The 21,269-nt window shown below is 49.3% G+C and overlaps 1 protein-coding gene across 1 annotated transcript in view; it reads right to left on the bottom strand.

The window, feature by feature from the left end:
• PKD1L2 (polycystin 1 like 2) overlaps window positions 1-21,269 on the bottom strand; it is an 83,554-nt gene that overhangs the window by 15,466 nt on the left and 46,819 nt on the right. Inside the window, 13 exon segments of the mRNA XM_049703631.1 lie at window positions 781-997; window positions 1,864-1,889; window positions 1,892-1,925; window positions 1,928-2,088; window positions 2,764-2,963; window positions 4,969-5,115; window positions 6,747-6,925; window positions 9,758-9,846; window positions 12,004-12,245; window positions 16,136-16,331; window positions 16,890-17,112; window positions 20,004-20,135; window positions 20,810-20,936. Coding sequence (XP_049559588.1) covers window positions 781-997; window positions 1,864-1,889; window positions 1,892-1,925; window positions 1,928-2,088; window positions 2,764-2,963; window positions 4,969-5,115; window positions 6,747-6,925; window positions 9,758-9,846; window positions 12,004-12,245; window positions 16,136-16,331; window positions 16,890-17,112; window positions 20,004-20,135; window positions 20,810-20,936 — 1,973 coding nt within the window.

Genomic DNA, 21,269 nt, shown 5'->3' with positions numbered 1-21,269 from the left:
TTTCATAGGAATAACAAGGAAGAGGAACAGGTTTTTATGGGAAGATATATATGGTTTAGTTTTTTTTTATAAACTTATTTATAAAATTTAAAATTAAAATAAAAAATTTAGTTCCCTAGTCACACTAGCTACATTTCAAGTGTCAATAGCTACATGTGGCTAGTGGCTGCCATATTGGTCAGTGCAGATATAGACCATTTCTGTCACTGTGGGAAGTTCTATTGGACAGCCTGATCTAAACACTGGAGGCAGCGATCTGGGTGGAAGATGGAAAGGAAAGGGGCAAGAGCAGAGCCAGAGAGACTAGCTCAAACCAGAATAATGTGCAATACATATGTGCAGCTCTTCACACAATTCATGATTTGGCAACAAGCAATGTGAAAGCAGTGCAAGAGATGCTTAGGGGCTAAAGAGCACATGGTTGGAGACCCTGTTGTGGGCTTAGAGGTTGGGTTGCTCCCCTGAGGAAGGGACACATCAGCCAAGAATAAAGTGTGAGTAGGCATTGGCCAAGTGAAGAGAGGAGAAAGAACGTTCTAGATCAGAGGACAAGCATGTGTGCAGGCCTTAGTGGGAAGGCAGCTTGGCGTTGTGTGGAGAGCAGGATGCCTGTGGTACTGCAAGGGAGGCGGTGGCGAGTGGTTGGAGTGGAGGCTGGTGAGGGAGACCCCCAGGAGGACTTCTTGACTCCCTCGTGATAGTGATACAGACGTGGCCCTCGGTCCTGCATCCACCTGGCTCCAACATGCCCCCTCTCGGCCCAGAAATGTTAGGACTCACCTTTCACTTGCACAGACCCAAGAGTGAGTGTTAAAGGGTCCCCTGTCTGGCTGGCTTCCTTCCAGAACACCTGCCCTGCTTTGTTCTGCTGACAGACGACGTCTTCCGCCAAGGCCAGCAGTTGGTTGATGTCCATTGAGTTCGCGAAGTCCCAGCCCGAGCAAGGGGGTGGCACCTTCAGAGCTTTGAACAAGGAGCTGACGAGTCTCCACAAATCCTGCAAGTCACCCAGGGGGAAGGGGACGTGAGCTACAGGTGAGGGGGCAGCAGAGTGGTCAAGAGCACTCGCCCTGGGGCTGGACAATCTGGGTCTGAATCCCAGCTCTGCCTACTGAGACATAACGTTGGGCCACCCTGAGCTTCTGTTTTGTCCCCCATAAAAATCCCTCTTCTAGGATTTCAACTGATACATTCCAGGCTGTATTCCTTGAAGTGTGGAACACAGTAGGTGCTCAATAAATGCTTAACATGTGCATGAATGCAGAGGGAATTCTTTCTATGTGCTTCCAACCTGCAATCTGTTTGAAAGTATAATATTTTGTACATAGTAGGTGCGCAAAAATGTGTGTGCATGTGTGTATGTGTTGTAGGTGTTTGCGTGAATGTATCTGCCGGTGTGTACATGCATGTAAATATGCGTATGTGTGCACTTGTGTGTACATGTATGTGTGCAGGTTGTGCAGGTGTGTTTTCAGGTGTGCACATGTGTGTACATGTGCACACATGTACATGTAGGTGTGGGGTGTATGTCTGTGGATGTGTACACGTGGCATGTGTGTATGCATTCATGTGTAGATGTGTGCACTGTGCAGATATATGTGTACATGTGTGTACACGTGCACATGTGTACACGTTTGTAGGTGTGTGTGTGGTGAATGTGTGCACATGTGGCATGTGTGTATGCATGCATGTGTAGGTATATGTGTGTACTGTGTGCACATATGTGTATGTGCATGTGTACGCAGTTGACAAATCTTAGTGACTGATGCTGTCCGACAACGTGGGTTGTAGGCCTCAAACCCCAGTCCCCACCCCCTTCTGCCCAGGCTAGAGCTCCCCACACTGCCAGGGTTGAGGACCCGCCTTGGTCACTGCTTCAGGTGTCAGAGACCATCCTCCACAGGCTGCGGTGAGGGGGCCAGGCTGAGGGGGCCCCCCCATCCCATTTCCCAGCGTTCTGCTCCTTGGCTACCCAAGGACGGGTGTTCCAAAAAATCTGAATGATCAGGAGGTTGTTGGGAAACGTGAGGAGCCCAATCCAATCATCCAGCCCAATCATCACTTCCTGCCAAGTGAATTCGATTTTACCTGGGGCAGATGGAGGGAAGGGGTCAAGGGGAGAGTCCCCTCCCCCCCTTCCAGTAAGGGTTAACCTTGCCCAAAGAGAGGTCTGCCCCTTGAGTGGCTCCTGGGAGGTGACCACTAAGCCCTTGGGCTGTCCTGCCTGGTGGGTATGCCTTTGTTTACCTGGGGTCTTGGGCCACACCATATAGTCTATGCTAACAATGTGATTTATGGTGGGGGCCTTGGTTGCACCGTATCACCTCAACCTCCGGAGGGGCTGGAGGCTAAGGTCAGCCATACTGTGTTCAGCCATGTCTATGTGAGCATGCCCCGATAAAAACTTTGGACACCAAGGCTTGGGTGAGCATCCCTGGTTGGCATTACTCCATGCGTGTTGTCACACATTGTCAGGAGGAGTGAGCGCTGTCCAGACTCCACTGGGAGATCATAACTGGAAGCTCCACGCTTGGTCTCCCATGGACCTTGCCCCACGTGCCTCTTCCCTTTCCTGATTTTGATCTGTATCCTTTCTCTAATAATTATGAGTATAATGGCATTTCTGACTACTGTGAATCCTTCTAATGAATTATTGAACCTGAGGGTGGTCTTGGGACCTCTGGAATTGCAAGGCATTTCTGGGGCAGTGACAGTTCATGTCCACCAGCCACTAGCCCTGATCGCCATGACAGTGGGAGTTACCCAAGCCCATCTTTTGCTCAGCTGGGTCCTTGGGGACACCCCAGAACATGATGGTGGTCAGTATGGTGCAGAGGAGCAGTGAGAAGCAGCAGGACACCTGGTGGGCATGGGTGAAGTTGCTCCAAGCTGAGTTGCTGAAGATGGAGTACCAAATGTGGCCATCCTGGAAGCCTGTGGAGGTCTTCATGAAAAACAGGTGGCTGTGGACAGGCCAGGGGAGAGGGACAGGCATTTAGGGAGACAGGAATGGGGAGAAGCCTAGTCTCTTTGGAGCAATCCTGGGATGAGAGGGAGGAATTTGTTTCTAAAATTCATCATCTGTTTTTTTCTTTTATAGAAGAAATACAGCATCATAGTAGCATCACTTCAAGTTAATGATGGGGACTCTGGACAGAGTGGTTGGAACCCTAGACGGCCCTCTTACTACTGTGTGACCTCAGGCAAGTTACTTTACTCTTTGTACCTCAGTTTACTCATCTGTAAAATGGGCGTAATAACAGAACCTGCCTCACTGGATTGCTGAAAGGATTAAAGATGATAATTTTTGTAAAGCATTTGGCAAAGTAGCTGGCATATAGGTGAGTGTTCATCAGTGTTAGCAATAATTTTTGTTATAAGTTTTAAATAATAATGTATAACTCTAATATTGTTTGTTTTGTTACAATTAGGGCATTAGAGAATAGTGGTTAAAAATCCAAGGCTTTGGGTTCAGACTCAGTTTGAGAGAATAAAAATTGTGAGACAGGGTTTCTGAAAATGGCACCACGTTCCCCTAAAGAATCTGTATTATTTCCCTATGAGTAGAATGTAGTTTAACCACAGGAGCTATTCAAAGGCCCAGATTCTGCTAAGAGTATCCAGAGTAGAGATTCCCAGCTGCCGCCTGTCCTGATTGGTCAATGCCAGAACCCTCCAGGGTTGTACGATGCTCTGTCACTCGGGGGTGTTCCGGTGGCCTGGACTCAGAGTACAGGTGCAGAAAGAGAGAGGTCAGTTGCCAACAACAGTAATTGTCCATGTTATTTGTCTTATTCGACAAATATCTGATGCCCCTGGTGCTGTGTCCCAGGCTCTCTGCTGGGCACCAGGGATTCACGGGAGGGATGAGGAGCTTTTGCCTTCAGAGAGCTCCTTGCCGAGTTTCTAGGCATCACATGTGCTGATGCACTCGGAGATAATACCTGCTTCTGTAACTGAGTACTTAGTGTGAGCCGCATAGTGTGCCAAGCACATTACTACAGCGTTTCATGGGACCTGGGACCCCCTATGGGGCAGGCACATTGAACTCGTCATCTTTCAGATACGGAAGCTGAGACCTGGAGAGGTGCGGTGACATATCCAAGGTCACGCGGCAAGTCAACAGCAGGCGTGTGGGACTTTGTGATCCGTGCCCACGTCTGTTATACCTCTCTTGGGGTCCAGGTCTCTCTGATTCAGACTTTTTCCCCCTTGGAGGCTGAGATGCTCACAGTGGCAGCTGGGAGGAAACGTCATCTTGCAGTAAATGCACTAGAAGCAGACTGAATGCCCATCCATAGGAGAATGGTCGTGGGACATCCATTCTGTGGAATATCATGCAACCAATAAGGAAAATTTGACCCAAACATACCCTGCTGGAAGGATGTGCGTGATATATTATTAAAGAAAAAAGGCAACATATTTAGAGTAGCATGCCATTTAAAAAGTTATAAAATAGCGATCTGTGGTGGTGTGTGTGTGTGCGCACATGCATGTGTGTACATTTGTACCTGCTTATTTGTGTTTGGGGACAGATGTGGAAGGATGCACGACAGGAAAGGGGGTGAAGGAGTGAGTAAAGCAAGGGGAAACATGCTGAAAATTGCATCTAGGATAAAACAACATGAAGAAGAAGCTCCAGGTGGCCAGACGTTGAATCACCATTCAGATCAGTCTGTTCACTCATGTCAACAGTATTATTCTGTGACATTCATAAGTAAATATGGATAAGTGTTCCATAACTGTTATCACCCCCTGAAGATAATTCTGTCTTGGAGGGTCCATGTCCCTTCAGGGCTGTTTCATTGCAACAAGAAAAGCTGGTTATTAATGTCACACACTCAGAGCTGCCCCGGCCCACTAGCTGAAATGTGCTTTTATTTGGCTGTGACTGAATTATAACGCAACTTCCCTAGAGATGAAAGAACAAAGTAAAGAGCATTTGCTTAAAAAGAGAAAATATAGTACCTGAATTGTTTCCTGTCCTGCTCTGTGGCCACTGGAAATACCTTGTCAAGGACACAGTCTCCGACATTGATGGACAGCCACGAGTTGCAGAGGAAGTACCACTTACGGTCCATTGCCAGGTCATGCACCAGCACCCGGCTTACGTACCTGGAAGGGACCCACACTTTTGAGGATAATGTGGTGGTGGGATGAGACTTATTTGGACCCCATGAAGGTCCAAACCTGAGCCCAAGAACGAGAACTCTTGGAAAGAGACTTTATATTTTTCTTCATTGCTCTTGGTGACTTGATCAAAATGCCCCAATCAGTGGGTGAATTTGGCCTCATGTGGGGAGTTCAGCTAGTGTAGACCGCCAGCTTGGAGGCTGCCAGGTTTTCACAGATATGCTGCAAGAATGTGCATTCTGAAACTGTGAACCCTCATGCAGGGCAGCAAGCCCAGGGTCGCCGGGCTTTACAAGTGAGGAAGGCCAGGTTGTCGTGTGTATAGGGAGGTGCAGGCTTGAGCACACGAAACTTGGTTCTCCTGTGGGCTTCCATCCAGAGAATGAGCCTACCGTCCATTCAGCACTTCGTGGCGATCATCTAACCTGATTTAGATCTTTGAGGCCCAGGAAGAAATGAAATCATCTTGCCTCTGCTGGGAGGTCAGATCCAGCAGCAGTTGCTTTACAGGGAAATAAGAGTAATGATAACAAGAGGCACTCTTTATTGAGCATTTACTGCACATTGGGGACTGTGCTAAGAAGCTCTTGACATGCACTTTCTCCTTTCAGGAAGGATAGTCCCATCAGGCATGCAAGAGCTACCTCTGTTGAGGTCACACAGCCTCCTGGGGAAGCTGACATCCCCTGTGACCTTTGGGTATAGAACCTGGGTGTGATCAAAACCCAGGCATCTCAGCCCAGCTCAGGACAGCTCCAGAGCCCCCTGTGTGGTCAGCTGAGCTGTCTGTGGGCTGCATCAAAGCTCTTCTCCTTCTGCCCATCCTACCTCCTCCCCTCCCTGCCCAGGGGCTGATCCCAGGCACTCCTTGGATAAACAGCCTCCATATTCAACTCCATCTCAGAGCCGCTTCCCAGGAACCAGCCCTGCAGCTGAGGATCTTAAAGCATTAATGTATTAGTGTTTTCGTCTTAAATGAGTCAAAGACAGTGGTCTAAATGCTGTGTTTTCCTAAAGCTGCCAGCCACCGATGAGTGTTCAGGCTGGAGACCACCCATCTGGGTCACTAGTTTTGGCCTCAGACAGTGGGAAGGAGTCTTGGCTCTGAGCTTGCCAGCTGTGTGACCTGGGCAGGTCAGTTATCTTTCCCGAGCTTAGATTTTCCCACCTATAAAACAAGGATAATAACAGTGCTTGTTCCAGAGGGTCACTGTGAGCATCCAGTGAGAAAAGCACAGGAAGACCTAACTTAGTGCTCTGCAGAAGAGCTGTTCTTAGGTCTCCTACTGGAGAATCAGCCCAATGTCTCATCTACTTTCCTCGTATTGGGCAGGGTTTGTCTTTGCAATAGGCATCTATCCCATTTTACAGATGGGAAAACGGAGGGCTAAATGACAGGTTGATGCTGCAGATGTGTCAAGGGAGGGACTAGCATTGTGTGGCCTGTGGACTGGTGGGCCTCTCTGACCCTTGGTTTCCTCATCTGTGAAATGGGGATCCATTCTATGTGTCTTACAGAGGCTCGTGAGGACCAGCAAAGCAGCAAATGCACAATGCCCAGCCTTGGTCGTGGCACTTAGTAGGTGCTTGTGGTTTACCCACCCCTGACTCACCAGGATGGCTGGTCCCCTGAGTTGTCATGCCATAGCCGCAGGCCCCTCAGCTCCCCCAGGGGAAACAGGGTGGAGAGTAAGAACACATCCACTCCTCCTCACTCAAAACCCGGGATGTCGGGGTCTGACAGGTGGTGGGGCTCACTCTCTCCATCCAGGCCATATAGGGTGACAGTCACCTGAAATCCAGAGACCAGTAGTGGCCAGCTCCACGTGGTAACTGAGCCCCGTGTTTCACTGGAGGTGTTGAAAAACCAATGAAACCCAACAAAGCATGGCCTTTTCACCTCCTCTCCTCCCATCTTGGACCTGCCAGAGTTATTTTTCAGTTGTGTGAAGATTTTGGGGTGACACTATCAGCATTCACATCCTGGAGATGAGTTATACTCATAAAATGCTTCCTGATGACCTTTTCAGACTTCTCGAATATTTATTTGAAAGGGCCGTAGGGCAAGAACTGGTTTTTCTCCCTAGCGATTATATTCTCAGTGCCTCCCAGAGTTCCCGGCTCTGAGACAGGAATGAATGACGGCCCACTACTTTGAAAATACATATTCCCAGGCCCCACTCCAGACCTACCAAGAATACTGGGCACAGGGCTCAGGAATCTGTATTTTTCTGAAGCCATCCTGGTGATGGCTGGTGGCCATGCCTGATTTCCTGAGCCAAAACCAACTACAGCAGATGACACCTATGCTCCACTGACATCCATCACTCAGCCTCACCACGGTGGGGTTCCCACGTCCAACTGCCAGCAGCTGTGCCTCTTTCCCTGGGGGTTTCTTTGGCTGTTAGAGCAGCAGGTTGAAGGTAGCAGAGAACTGATGGCCCCTGCAAACCATTTTCCACCAATGCCTGGGGGGATTGGTGGATAAATAACCCAGTTCACTTAGTCCTCAGCTGGGATGACTTTGAGGCCCACGTTCCTTACTGTTTTCCAGAGTTCCCCAGTGGGATTGGGCTGCAGTTGCCCACAGGGGTAATGGGGTTGATTATGCGCCCCTTATTTGTTCCTTCCCTTCCCTACCTGGCTTCCCACTCCTGTATGTGGTGTCCTGGGATCCCCTCTCAAATCAACTACCTGTGCTTGAATCCTTGTTTCAGAGTCGGCTTCTACAGCAGAGTCTCCACTGTAGACTTTCTCAGTCAGATAATTCCTTGCTCTGGGGCTGTCCTGTGTGCTGCAGGATGTTTAGCACCATCCCTGGCCTCTACTCGCTAGGTGTCAGTAGCATCTCTTCCTCTCCCAAGTTGTGACAACCAAAACCACTTCCAGCATTGCTAGCTGTCCCTGGGGGCCAACCAATTGAGAACCACTGTGCCAGGAGCACCGAACTAAGACAGTATCAATTGAAAGGTGACTGCAACTCTTCAAGAAGAGAAATGGCCTATGGATCACAGATTTTCATTCTTTCTTTCCCTGTAAGGTCAGCTCTTCAGTGTCAAATGGAAGTGGGATGGATGTTTCATTAGATGGATGAAAGTGATTCCTGCAATTATTCAACAAATAGTTACTGAGCACTTACTCTATGTTAGCTGGTTGAGGCCCTAAGATGCAGCAGTAAAATTTTTTTTTAATTTAAATAAAAATAAATAGGGCTTCCCTGGTGGCGCAGTGGTTGAGAGCCCGCCTGCCGATGCAGGGGACGCGGGTTCGTGTCCCGGTCTGGGAGGATCCCACATGCTGCAGAGCAGCTGGGCCCGTGAGCCATGGCTGCTGGGCCTGCACGTCCGGAGCCTGTGCTCCGCAACGGGAGAGGCCACAGCAGTGAGAGGCCCGCGTACCGCAAAAAAATACAAAAATAAAAATAAATAAAAATATACATAAATAAAAATAATAAGATTTTAAAAATAAACACTAAAATGTAAGTGGACACATGTCCTGCTCTCATGGAGCCTAATGTCATTTTTTAAAAAAACAGGGACTTCCCTGGTGGTGCAGTGGTTAAGAATCTGCCTGCCAATGCAGGGACACGGGTTCAAGCCCTGGACTGGGAAGATCCCACATGCCGTGGAGCAACTAAGCCTGTGGGCCACAACTACTGAGCCTGTACTCTAGAGCCCTCAAGGCACAACTACTGCAGCCCGCATGCCTAGAACCCGTGCTCCACAACAAGAGAAGCCACCGCAATGAGAAGCCCTCACACTGCAACGAAGAGTAGCCCCCGCTTGCCGCAACTAGAGAAAGCCCGCGCACAGCAGCGAAGACCCAACTCAGCCAAAAAATAATTAATTAATTAATAAAAAACAAAAACAAAAAAAACAATGGAGATTTCTCCAGGATAGTACACACAGTGCCTGTGGTTCTCAAACTGTGTTCCGTGGAGTTCCATGGAGCACAGTTTCAGTAAAGGAAGCTTGGAGGCTGCTGCAGGGGATGCTACCTTCTGATGAGTGATAGGGTGAGGCCAGACTTAACTAAGTATGCTGAGACATGACAGAGACCACCTGCTGTATGCTCCACAGCTAAATTTAAGGATTTCAGAGAATTCATAAACAAATGGAATTGTGTCCTCATGACCTCTAGTCAGCCTTCTCAGGGACAGATGGATGCCAGCTTATCAGTTTTCCTAAAAAACGTAATTCAAGGCTCGTTTTCAAATGGTTGCCATTGTTTGTTTCTTTCCTTTCTCCCCTTTCTCTTAGAAATTCTGTTTTCCCCTTTATTCATTGATAATAGTCTACTGACTGTTCTTCATATGTGAGCACATTTGTGTGCAGGTAACCAGCTGTCTGAATTATTTTTTAATAGGATTAAATGAGAAGACCAGTGAGTACAGTACCAGACCCCAACTCTCCCTTAATCCACTCCTCCTTTATATTTTTAAATATTGGGGCTTAGGGTGTTATTTTGTCTGGCAAAAAGATACTTTTCTCAAAAAAAAAAAAAAGCAAAAGTGAAAAAACCCTACAACAAAATCCACTGGGCTAAAGTAACTCAACAACGGACTGGCAGGTGCTTTGCTGAGTGGGACGTGCTGATCAACCGAGGTGTCTTGCAGGTCAGGTACCTTTGAGGAAGTGGCTGCCCCCCTCCGGTGTCCGGTATAAATTGTCACCAGGTAGTGGTACTGGGCAAAGGCGTCATTGTCCTCCAGCACTGTGACCTTCACCGGGACAGAAGGATGGCATTAGGAGGGCTCTGCTTGGTGGGTTCATCCACAGCACAGCAGCCAAGAGTGAGTTGGGCATTCATGGCAATTAAAGGGGGAAAGCAAAACTATGTATGCTATTGATTCATTCTATCAGGTGTTCTTTACAACAGCAGGGTTTTAAGTGAAAACCAAAACTTTTAAAATAAAAAAATACATTCATTATTAAATATCACCCAAAGTAGTCAAATTGGAAATGAACTTGGTTTTAAGCTGAGAATGTTTGATGCTTGAGCTGATGAATGCAAACTCTGTTCATAAATAATTTCTCATAACCTTGGTAACCAGATTGTGCCTCTAAGGGAATTTAGAAGGAATGAATGTTAAGTTGTTTTCGCAGAAAATAAATAGCAGGAGTTGGTCAGAGCTGCAGAGCGCTCTGTGATGAGCTGCCCAGATCTCCTGTCAATGGAGGGCTGTTTTCCCAGTTGCCCAGGTGGTATAGCCAGGAATGCAAGAGTCGCCTCTGTCAAGGTCATGCCCCATCCTGGAGAGGCCGATATCTAAGAACAGATTGATGCATTGCCCAAGATCAAGACCTGGGCTTCTCAACCCAACTCAGGACAGTTCTAGAGCTCCCCAAGGGGTCCCCCAGCTGTCAGTGGGCTGCATCCCAGCTTGACTTCTCCCCCTGCCCATCCTGCCTCCTTCCCTCCCTGCCCAAGGGCTGATCCCAGGCACTCCCTGGTAAACAACCTGCATACTTAACTCCATCTCAGAGTCTGCTTCCCAGGAATGAACCTAAAGCTGAAGGACTTAACGTATTAATGTTAAATCCCTTGGGCAGATCAAAGAGAGCAGGATAAATGGGGCAACTATTACCTTTTTAAGTTTCATACCATCCTAACACGCTGAGAAGTATTGCTGTGTATAGGGGCGGTAGGGAATGTTGAAGGTTTCAGAGCTTTGTGACAATGCATCCTTGTATTCATTTGTGCGCCCAGTCACTCATGAATGTTTGTTGAAGGCTACTATGTGTCAGATGTGATGCACGTATCAGAAAAATAATCAGAACTTTGTTGTCACAATTGGTTGCACAAATGGTTATAGTTTGATCTCGTTTCTATCCTCAGACCTGACTTATTGTCAGGCAGATCTGGGTTCGAATTCTGGCCCCTGGGAGGGAGGTGGCTTTGGACTAGTTAATTGCCCTCTCCGCTCCTCAACTTGCCTCCTCTGTAAAATGATAGAGGTGCTATGCAGTAAAGGGTGAATTCAGCAGGCTTGGGTTATCCAAACCCCACACATTCCAAAGCATGGACCGGTTTTGGCCAGCTCATGGAAGATAACCTCTAAGTCCTTGAAATAGCCTGCATGATAAGAGTGTCTGACTATGTGGGGCCTTGGGCCACCCCAGGCAGTATGTGCTAACGATGTGATCTGTGGTGAGGGCTTTGGGCCACGCTCTGTCAGTCTGACCTAGGCAGGCATGGGGAGCAGTGGTTGCTGGAGACTAACTGAAGTCAGTCATGCAGGCTCCATACCTATGGGACTTACTCCCAAGAACACCGTGGGCACCAAGGCTCAGGGGAGCTTTCCTGGTTGGCTGTGCTTCACATGTGCTGTCACACGTCGTTGCTAGGAGAATTCATCTGTCCCTAGGACTCCACTGGGAGAGGAATATTAGAAGCTCTTGCCTGATCCCTCCTGGACCCTTTCCTTTGCTGATTTTAATTTGCACCATTTTCACTATAATAAACCATAATCGTAAGGATTTATTTATTTATTTATGGTTTATTATAATAAACCATAATCGTAAGGATAGTGGCTTTTTTAAGTTCTGTGAGTCCTAGCAAATCACTGAACTCGAGGGTCTTGGGGACTCTCAGCACAGTACCTTCTCCTTGGGGCTATCATGAGCATTAAGTGGGGGTAGTACCTGGCACGTAGTAAATTCTCAATAAGAGGTCAGTTTCATACTGCTCCTGATACTTTGATGAACAAGGACATTTTACTGGTCAAGAGGCTGAGGGGCCAGCTTACCTGAGATGACTCCAGGGGTCAAGGCCTGGATTTGCAGCTGGCCCCTCAGCTCCCCACCTGGGCTCCATCCCCTTGAGCCCCTGCAAGGGGACACTCCTGTCCTCCCTCCTGCTGCTGGGGACTGTGCAGCCTCACTTTGGCCTGATCCTGAGCGTCCTTCCTCCTCACCCAGATCACCACCAGCACGTAGGCCACACAGAGGCAGCCTATGGTGGTCACGACCACAGGGCTGTCCGCGAAGGTGGCAAAGAGCTCAGCGGTCTGGCGGACGTCCACGGCATTGGGCTTGACCAGGAGCGTGCTTCCACAGAAGGTGAGGTGGTTGCAGAGGCGGGGTATCTGGGAGCGGGTGGTCCGTGGCCCCCCGCAACCCCAGAGAGGCCCTGGTAGGGATATTCAGGGAGCACATCCCCACCCGCCCGAGCTCAAGTGGGGAGAACTGTGGGGGGGACACTGTCCTGGGGAGGGGCTGGGGAGGCTGCTGGGAGACCAGCTCCGGGATTCCTTTGGGCTTTTTTATTTAGTTAAGAATTAATTTTAAAATGCAGAGAATGATGTCTATAATAAGCATCTTTGCACCTGTCGTCCTCAGTGAGCAACTGTGTCCATCTTGCCAGTCTGCTTTGCCTTTTTTAGGTAAGAAGTATCACGGGTAAAATTGAAGTCCCTTCTGTCCGCCAGCCTCCAAAAGCAGCCGTCATCACACATTTGGTGTGCGTCCTCACACTGCATTCTCCCACCGGGTGCTCATTCACTGGACAGCTATTTGTCGGGTGCTCCTTCCAGGCCAGGCGATGGGCGAGGTGCTGAGAGGACATTCAGGGTGACCAACTCATCTCAGTTTGCCAGAGACTTTCCTGCTTCTCACACTGAAAGCCCCCTTAGTCCCAGGCAAACTGGGACAGTTGGTCATCTTACACTGAAGAGCAAAAAAAAAAAGACGGAGGTTGGGGGAACCGTGCAAGCAAAAGGGAAGGACAGATATTTAAATACTAAGCTGGTGTCTCAGCACCAGGAAAAAATGCTCTAAATTTTACCCACCTTAGATCGAGGCGCCTGCGCGCCCCCGTCCTGGGCTCATGCTTTGAAGAGTCCCAGTCTAGCCGTCCTCAGGCTGCGCCCTTCCGCACAGGATGAGGAGTCGGGGGCGGGGCGGGGCATGCCCACCACAGCACATACCACTCATCCAGGACTAGGGCGAGGTCCTAGGTGACCCCAAGAAAGATCCCCCGCTTAAATTTTGCACTCTGGATGCCTCACTTGCCTCACCTAGTCCTGGCCCTGGCGCGCCCACTTTTAGACGGTGGTTTGGGGACCTGGACCCCAGAATTCCCTGTTACAGGGCCTGCCCGGACCCATTCCTCAGGGTCGTCCTTCTGTGGAGGACTGGCTACTGCTGTGGCCATCCCTGGGCACAAGGGTGGCAAAATGTGGGGAAACGGGGTGTGTAGATGGAACTTGGGCACGAGGTCCCTGGCGGTGTGGGGAGTGCGGTTGGGGGAGGGAGGAGACAGGGATGAGGCAGGGCAGGGCCCCCATCCGGCTCTTAATTCATACTCTGCACTTAGGGGCAGTCCTTCCCTAAAGCCCCCAGCCAGCCTGCAATCCACCCAGGGCCATTTGGTGGGTAAAGATTTAATTCAAACCCACAACCCAGCACTACCTTTTCATTCCAGAGTCCACAACGAGGTGGTAAGGTAGGAGTCAACAGAAAATACTGGCATGCGGAAAGTTCTGTGCCCAGCACCTGGTGAGGAAGAGCCCGCAGCAGCCCAAACATCCCCGCAGGTAATTCTTTTACCTTGAATGAGCCACGGAGAGAGGCCGAGCCCTCCAACAGCTATGGCGTCAACTGCTTTATTGACAGATTTCACATGGGTCTTAGTTCCATGTTTGCTTACCGTTTCCCAATCCTGGTCAGCATTTGGCATACAGCTGTGGGTCTTACAGGAACCCTTGGCACACCCAGGAGGGGTGGGGCTAGTTCAGAGAAGAACCCCAAGCAAGTACCAGTGACAAGACCATCTCAGCGCTGGGAGCCCAGGGACCAGACCTGATTTATGCCTAACATCTTTGCCCTCCTGGGTTTTCACAAAGACTTGGAGGACAGTGACTTTCCCAGTCTTTTCCAGCATGAGAGTCTTTTTGAAAACCATAAATTAATCTGGAAAGACCGGAAAATTTTCATGAGATCCCCTCGTGACAGTAGTTTCACCTTTAGTATCCTTCGAGAAAAATGTACAAATAAGAATGCAGTTCTCAAACACCTTGCAATAATTCTGCATTTCCCCCCTGATAAGGTCTGCAGTTTACAGATTTGGAACTTTCTTTAGTTATTTTGAGAATACAGTGGTGGTTTTCCATCCAAACTTAGTGATCGCATTTACTTATTTTTTTTCCCCATTCACTTATTTATGGCTCCTCAATGATCTCTGTATTGAGATCTCTGTATCAACATCTATATAATGAGCATCAGGTACACAATATTGGGTTAATATAATTTTGGCACTATAACACAGCTCCCACCAGCTCCCACATTCTTTTTTTTTTTTTTTTTTTGCGGTATGCGGGCCTCTCAGTGTCGTGCCTCTCCCGTTGCGGAGCACAGGCTCCGGACGCGCAGGCTCAGCGGCCATGGCTCATGGGCCCAGCCGCTCTGCGGCATGTGGGATCCTCCCGGACCGGGGCACGAACCCGTGTCCCCTGCATCGGCAGGCGGACTCTCAACCACTGAGCCACCAGGGAAGCCCCCACATTCTTTTGTACACCCCACATTCGTGTATGTGTGCATTAGTAGCTGTATATTCTTAATAACATAATAAGCACCTGGGAACCCATGACTCCACTCAAAAGCTAGGAACTTTCCAATAAGTTACGTTTAGCTAAGTGGTCCTCCCCCAATCCGTCCCCATGCTCCCCCTCAACCCAACCGCATGCTGAAGCCTATGTCCATTGTTTTCCTTGATTTCCATTTTATATAGTTTTGTCTTCTCTGTGCTCAGAGTGTCTAACATAGCAATCACTTTAATCTGTGGAGCACCTCCTATGTGCCAGGCACCACATTAAGTACTCTATACCCCTAACCTCGTCCAGGTCCCACCCTGTGGTAAGTGGCAGCCATCCTTTGTCCCCATTTGCAGATGGGAAAGTTCAGAGAGGTGGGGTGCCTTGTCCAAGGTCACCTTGCAAGTACGGATGACGTGGGATTGGACCCAAGTCTGTCTGATGGCAGAGCCAGTGCCGCCAGCCCCTGCATCATCCTGTTCTGAGCCCCGGCCTTGGAAGGCAGGCTGCAGCGGGTATTCTGCCAGCAACGTGGGGATCAGACAAGCTTTTGGTAGCGAGGACTCTAAAAGGTTGCAACACACCCAGGGTCTCGTTCACGAGGTACAAAGACCTGTGCTTCAGGTGTGGGGGACCCACTGTCTCTTGGACATCTCAACGTGCCTTCGTCTCTTTTTGGCACTTTGAGGGGGGCTCCCTATGTGTGGCAGCTGGAAGCAGGAGTTGACAAGGAAGCCAAAGATGCAGCAGAAACAAACCCGGAAGGAGCTTGGCTTTAAGTCCCCTTCTGTGGCTCTGCTGGGACCTGTCTTCTTACACTACTTATGACTGTTGTCATTGGACATATGTGCCATTTGCTTCTTGTCTGTGTCCTCTGCTAGACTGAAAGCTCACTGGTTTTTCTCATCATTGTATCCCTATCAGTTGGCCTTGCACCTGGTGAATATTTGTAGAATGAATGAAAGAAGGTATATGGTGTAGGGGATGGAGACAGGTGTGTGACAAATTTCAACTAGATGTGGAGGTTGCTGTTCTTGGGGAGGGTATGGAAGTCCAACAGAGGGAGACTGAAAACATCTGCCACCCAAAGAAGGTGGCATTGGATTGGGCGATCGAAGGGTGAATCGGAGTTTTCCAGGCGGGATAGGGAAGAAGGGTGTCCTGGGGGAGACAGCAGCATATGCAAAGGCATGGAAGAAGGAAGGGAGACACTGATACCTCAGGGATGGCTTTTGATGGCCTCAAAGCCAATGTCTGTCACCAGGACAGTGTCATGGGCTTGGGTCCTTGGAGGCAGAGCTGAGCTGCCCTGAGACAGGGATCTGATGGCAATTAATAGGGCCCCATGCCTCCAAGGGCTCTGTGAGCTCTGGAGAAGCAGTGCGTCACGTCGCTTAGAGCTTTTGCTCTGGGGACAGACCTGGGTTTGAGTCTCAGCTCTACCACCTTCTTATTTGCTTCCCTTTCCTTACCTGGCACCTGGAGTTGTCCCAAGTCCCCTGGACCTCATCCCAGAACACACAATGGGACAGGAAGGTGGTGATGCCAACTGTGAAGTCCCTGCCGGGGGCTGGCTCCAGGTCAGACTGGGGGATCACAGTCAGATAGTAGATGCCTTCTCCAAAATGCAGGTCCTCTGGGCTCAGGATCCATGTGGACAGCCCATCTTCAGGAAGCGGGGGTCCGGATCAGTCTGAAGCCTCATGGAAACTGGACTAACATGATGGGAGAGGGGCACCAAGATGCCTTGGCAGGGAATCTGATCCTGATGACCGCCCCGATGTCCTAGGAGTACCCTCTCCTCCTGAGACCAGGAGCATGGAAGAAGAGGCACTCCCAAGTCAGGGTGCTGAGCACAGCTGCCAAGTCAGACTGACCAGGTCTCAAATTCTGACTCTGTCCCTTCTTGGCTGTGTGACTTTGGGCCAGTTACTTAACCTCTCTGTTTTTATCTGAAAAGTAGAAATTTTATTCTTCTTCATCCCTAAGGGCTATTATGAGGATTGTAATGAGTTCAGTTCTGTGAGTGCTTGTCAGCTTCTTCAGGGCAAGTGTTCACCTAATATCACCTAGTAATAGTAATAATACCACCAACAGAAATAAGCACTGAATGTAGCAAGTGTTTTTCTGTTTTTCTTTTTCCCTATGGCCCTGATTCTCAAGTTTTAAGCTGGTCACATCCCCCAGGAAACAGCTCAAGAAACTGGCCCAGTGGTGGGACTACCTGGAACAGCCGTTGGCAGGAGGTGAGCTTGGGCGTCGTCACTGGGCACGCTGGGGTGGTAGCCGTAGCCCAGGCTGAGCATGAGTGGGATGTCAGGTCTCCAGTGCAGCTGGATCCCCAAAGCCACACCCCCTGAAGTCAGGTTCACCCACAGAGCTTCAGGTCTGGTCAGGTTCAACACAGTTGGCTCGCTGTGTCCTTCTGAAAGCTGAGGCAGCAGGATCTGTCATCAGAAACAGTCAAATCAAGGGTGTGCCAGGACAGGAATGCCAGTGAGCGTCAGGGCTGCTGGGCAGGGTGAGCCCCTGGGGACCCGAAATCCACCGTAAGCTCTGTTCTTTCCACTAGTTTCCGGGGGCTGCCGTGACAAATGACCACAAACCTGGTGGCTTGAAACAACACAAATTTATTCTCTTACAGTTCTGGATGCCAGAAGCCCAAAACCAGTCTCACAGGGCTGCAGTTGGCAGGGCTAGTTCCTTCTGGAGGCTCCAGGGGAGAATCCCCTTCTTTGCCTATTCCAGCTTCTGGAGGTGCCTGCAGTCCTTTGGCTTATGGCCCCTCCTTGCATCACCCAACCTCTTGCTTCTGTCATCAAATCACCTTTTACTTTTCTGGAGTCAACTCCCCCTCCGCCTGCCTCTTAAAAGGACCTCTTGATGACACTGGGCTCACCCAGATAACCCAGGATCATCTCTGTATTTCAGGATCTTTAACTTGAATCACATCTGCAAAGTCCCCTTTTGCTACGTCACGTGACGTATTCACGGCTCAGGGATGAAGCTGTGGATAGCTTGGGGACGTTTATTCAGCCAGTACTCATCGAGCTGTTCACCCCAGCTTGGGGCTGCATCTGCACAGAAAGTGCACAAGGGTGGCATATGAACTAGTGGTGGTGTCGATCAAAGAGTGGAACAGGGCTTCCCTGGTGGCGCAGTGGTTGAGAGTCCGCCTGCCGATGCAGGGGACACGGGTTCATGCCCCAGTCCGGGAAGATCCCACATGCTGCGGAGCGGCTGTGCCCGTGAGCCATGGCCGCTGAGCCTGCGCGTCCGGAGCCTGTTGCTCCGCAACGGGAGAGGCCACAACAGTGAGAGGCCCGCATACCGCAAAAAAAAAAAAAAAAAAAAAAAAAAGAGTGGAACAAGTAAGATTAAGTTAGGAGCACAGGCCGCAGAGGCACAGAGACCTCTGTTTGATCTTGACTCTGCCCTGTATTAACTCTGGGACCTCTGACCAATTAACAGACCACTTTGAGCATCAGTTCCTTTTCTTTTTCTTTTTTCTTTTTTTTTTTTTTTTTTTTTTGGCCTCACTGCACGACTTATGGGATCTTAGTTCCCGACCAGGGATCGGACCCAAGCCCTCAGCAGTGAAAACACGGAGTCCTAACCACTGGACCGCCAGGGAATTCCTGAGCCTCAGCTTCTTGTCATCAGTAGAATACATAGACTCACGGAGACTATTCAGAATGTCATCATATACAAAATACTGAGTCAGGTGCCAGATACACAGTAGCGCTCACCAATTAGTTGCTGCTACTCCTCTGCTTTTACTGTTACATTAGAATTTCTCACAACCACTCTCCATTTAATCAGCTCTCCAGATTAACTGATGCCCTCCATCCCCTTTTAAAAACAGACTGATTAATGCCCACCATGCACTTTTTATTTGCTCCTGGTGGCCCTCTACGGTAGACACAGGAATATGCCACCCAGCTCTCCCTTCTAGGAAGGACCTCCTACCCAGTCACAGGGAGTATGGTCAGCAGACAGGCTCCAGCTCTCAGCTCCTTCAGGGTCTGCCCTGAAGAATTTAGTACTTATATTCCCTAGGAGCGGAGGACCTGCCATGCCACACAGGGCCACAGGGAAGCACTTGGTCAGGATGCAGGAGCAGGCAAGGGGGAAAGCGTAGTCCACAGCTTTATTGGGGTTTCCACAGGAAAGGCAAGACAGGGCATAGAAAACAGCTTAGGATTGGCCAGTCTGAATAATTCCAGCAGACTTTGGCTATAGGGCTGGTCTCTAGTTGGTACCTGGCCCTGGGATGATTTGGGGCAGAGCTTGAATATTGGCCTGGTGTGTGAGTGAGATAAAGGGGGTGGTTGGGGTATAGACTCAGGACTGGTTGGCGTTCACATGAAAGGTGTGCCCTGGCAGAACCCTTGCTCTCTCTGAGAACTGGCTGGCCCCGGGAGGGGCAGTCTCTCCCCACCAGCAAGGTTTCTAAGGTATCAAAACATCATAACATACAGAAGATAGCAAACACGATTGCTAGAGCCCTGGTGGCTGCTACTTGCTGCAGAGCCCCCTCTGGGTTGACTGAGCCTCTGTGGAGTCCGGATTGTAGTCTGACTTCTGTCCAATCCTGTTTTCTTTCTTCACTCGCCACAAGCATTGATCTCTAGCAAGCATCTTGCACCACAAACACCTTCTCAGTGCCGGCTTCCAGGGAACCCAACCTACAACATCTCTCTAGTAATCCTGGCAGCCCCTCCTACCTGTCAGGCTGTATGCTCAACAATAGACAGCTGTGTCTGATCCCACACCTGCTAACGTCCATCGTACTTGTGATTGTAAGGGTCTGTTTCGATGATAGCTCTCATAGAGTGATAAGTTAACAAAGTAGGAGTGTAAAAGAACTATTTGCATAAAAACTTAAGTTGAAGGCTTTGAGAAGACTCAATAAAGATGAGTGGGGAAAAATTGTTATTGAATTAGTCACTGATGAGAAAACTGTAGAAGATTAGAAAAAAAGTCATTAAAATCTCAAAAGAATCTGAACTCGTACCAGTGTGCCTACATTTTTTATTCACTTTAAAGAACATCTAACCATGTTCAGGGGATGATTTATGTAGTGAAGATGATTAAAATTCCAATCAACAGATTTAAAGAAACTTTCAGTTGTACACCTTAAGATTGATGATGACGTACATTTATAGTTTTACATTAAAATACAATGCTTAAGGGAGGATAAAGATCATTTTTAATGATTCTCTTCTTTAATCTTTTTCTTTTTTTTTTTTCCCATAACCGACCAACTTTTGGTCCCAACCAAGTTGAAAAAGAAGACAGAAGCACCTCCTGACTTCTGAGAGCACCCCAAGTCTACCTTGATATCCTCCGACAGATTCTTCACAGGGATGAGCTGTCCACTAGGGCTGGTCAGAGGGAGGCCACCAACAGTTCCACTGACATCGAAGTGACTTCGTGCTGGGAATGGGTTCTTTGGGAAACTCTTCATCTGAAACCAGGAACAAAGAGTGTCAGCCAAGGGCCCCGAAGGCCGGAAGGTGACTAGTTCCCTGTGTGAAGGATGAGGTTTCCTAAGATGGGATGGACAAGTGGCTCTTGCCCTGTGGGGTGACTGGGAGGGCCCCCCACCTTTAGCTGCTGCTGTCTGTCCTGGTATGTGTCTTCCCTTCAGGATTGTGGCTTCAGAAAGCTGGGCCTAGAGACCCAATCGGACTTGTTACAGCTGAGCAGTTACTGGGCTATAAACAGTCTGAGCCTTTCTTCCTGCAAAGCCAGCAAGTCTCTAAGAGAAAGAAGTTTGTCTGCTTTCTCTGAGGCTCAAGGAGCAGAGAGTCAGATGTGCCCTAATTTGGGAATGGAAAGAGCCCTGAGTTTACTGTTTCCTAGCTATGGAACAAAGTCTGAAGAGCTTAATTTCCAATGACTAACTAAACCAGGGCTGCTGGAGAAATTCCACAGCACAGTAGAAAGAGGATGGACTGGGGAGTCAGAGGCCTGCCACTTTGCTTGTGGCCTCAGGCAAGTCACTGAACCTCACCTGTAAAATGGGCATAATAATTCCATAATTGACAGGGTTGTTATCAACATAAATGAGCAAATATATGTGCAGGTGCTTTGCAAACTCTAAAGGGCTGTTCCCAGGGAGATTCCTTCCGTTGTTACCCTTATGTCCACAGGCACCCTACCATCCTCCATGGAGCCAAGGGAGGGGGCAGCAGGCAGGGTGAAGGTCGCAGAGCTGGCAGCAGCAACGTGCACAGGGGAGCCTCGCTAACTCCGGGGCTGTATTCTTTCCACAAGGTGAGAACAGAGGTGCCAGGAGAGAGGGGAGAAGGTCAGAGTCAGAGGAAGATCTGCCCACCTCTTGCTCTACAGGGATCCCGGCTTTAGCACCAGAGTGGGCGGCTCTTTTGTGATCCCTGTAGATGGTTCTGCGTATTTTCATCAGTAGGAGCAGCATAGAAGGCAGCCAATGTCTCCACTCTGGGCTGGCGGCTCCCTGAGGACAGGGCTGTGGCCAGGTTTGCCTACTGTGGCACCCCAGTGCCTAGAGCAGCGCCTGCCTCATGATGGTGGTCAATACGTATTTTGTTGAATGAATAAATGAGCTTGGCTGTAGACA

This window comes from Orcinus orca, chromosome 20, assembly GCF_937001465.1.
Source record: "Orcinus orca chromosome 20, mOrcOrc1.1, whole genome shotgun sequence".
NCBI lineage: Eukaryota > Metazoa > Chordata > Mammalia > Artiodactyla > Delphinidae > Orcinus > Orcinus orca.
This window is presented reverse-complemented; position numbering and strand designations above follow the sequence as displayed.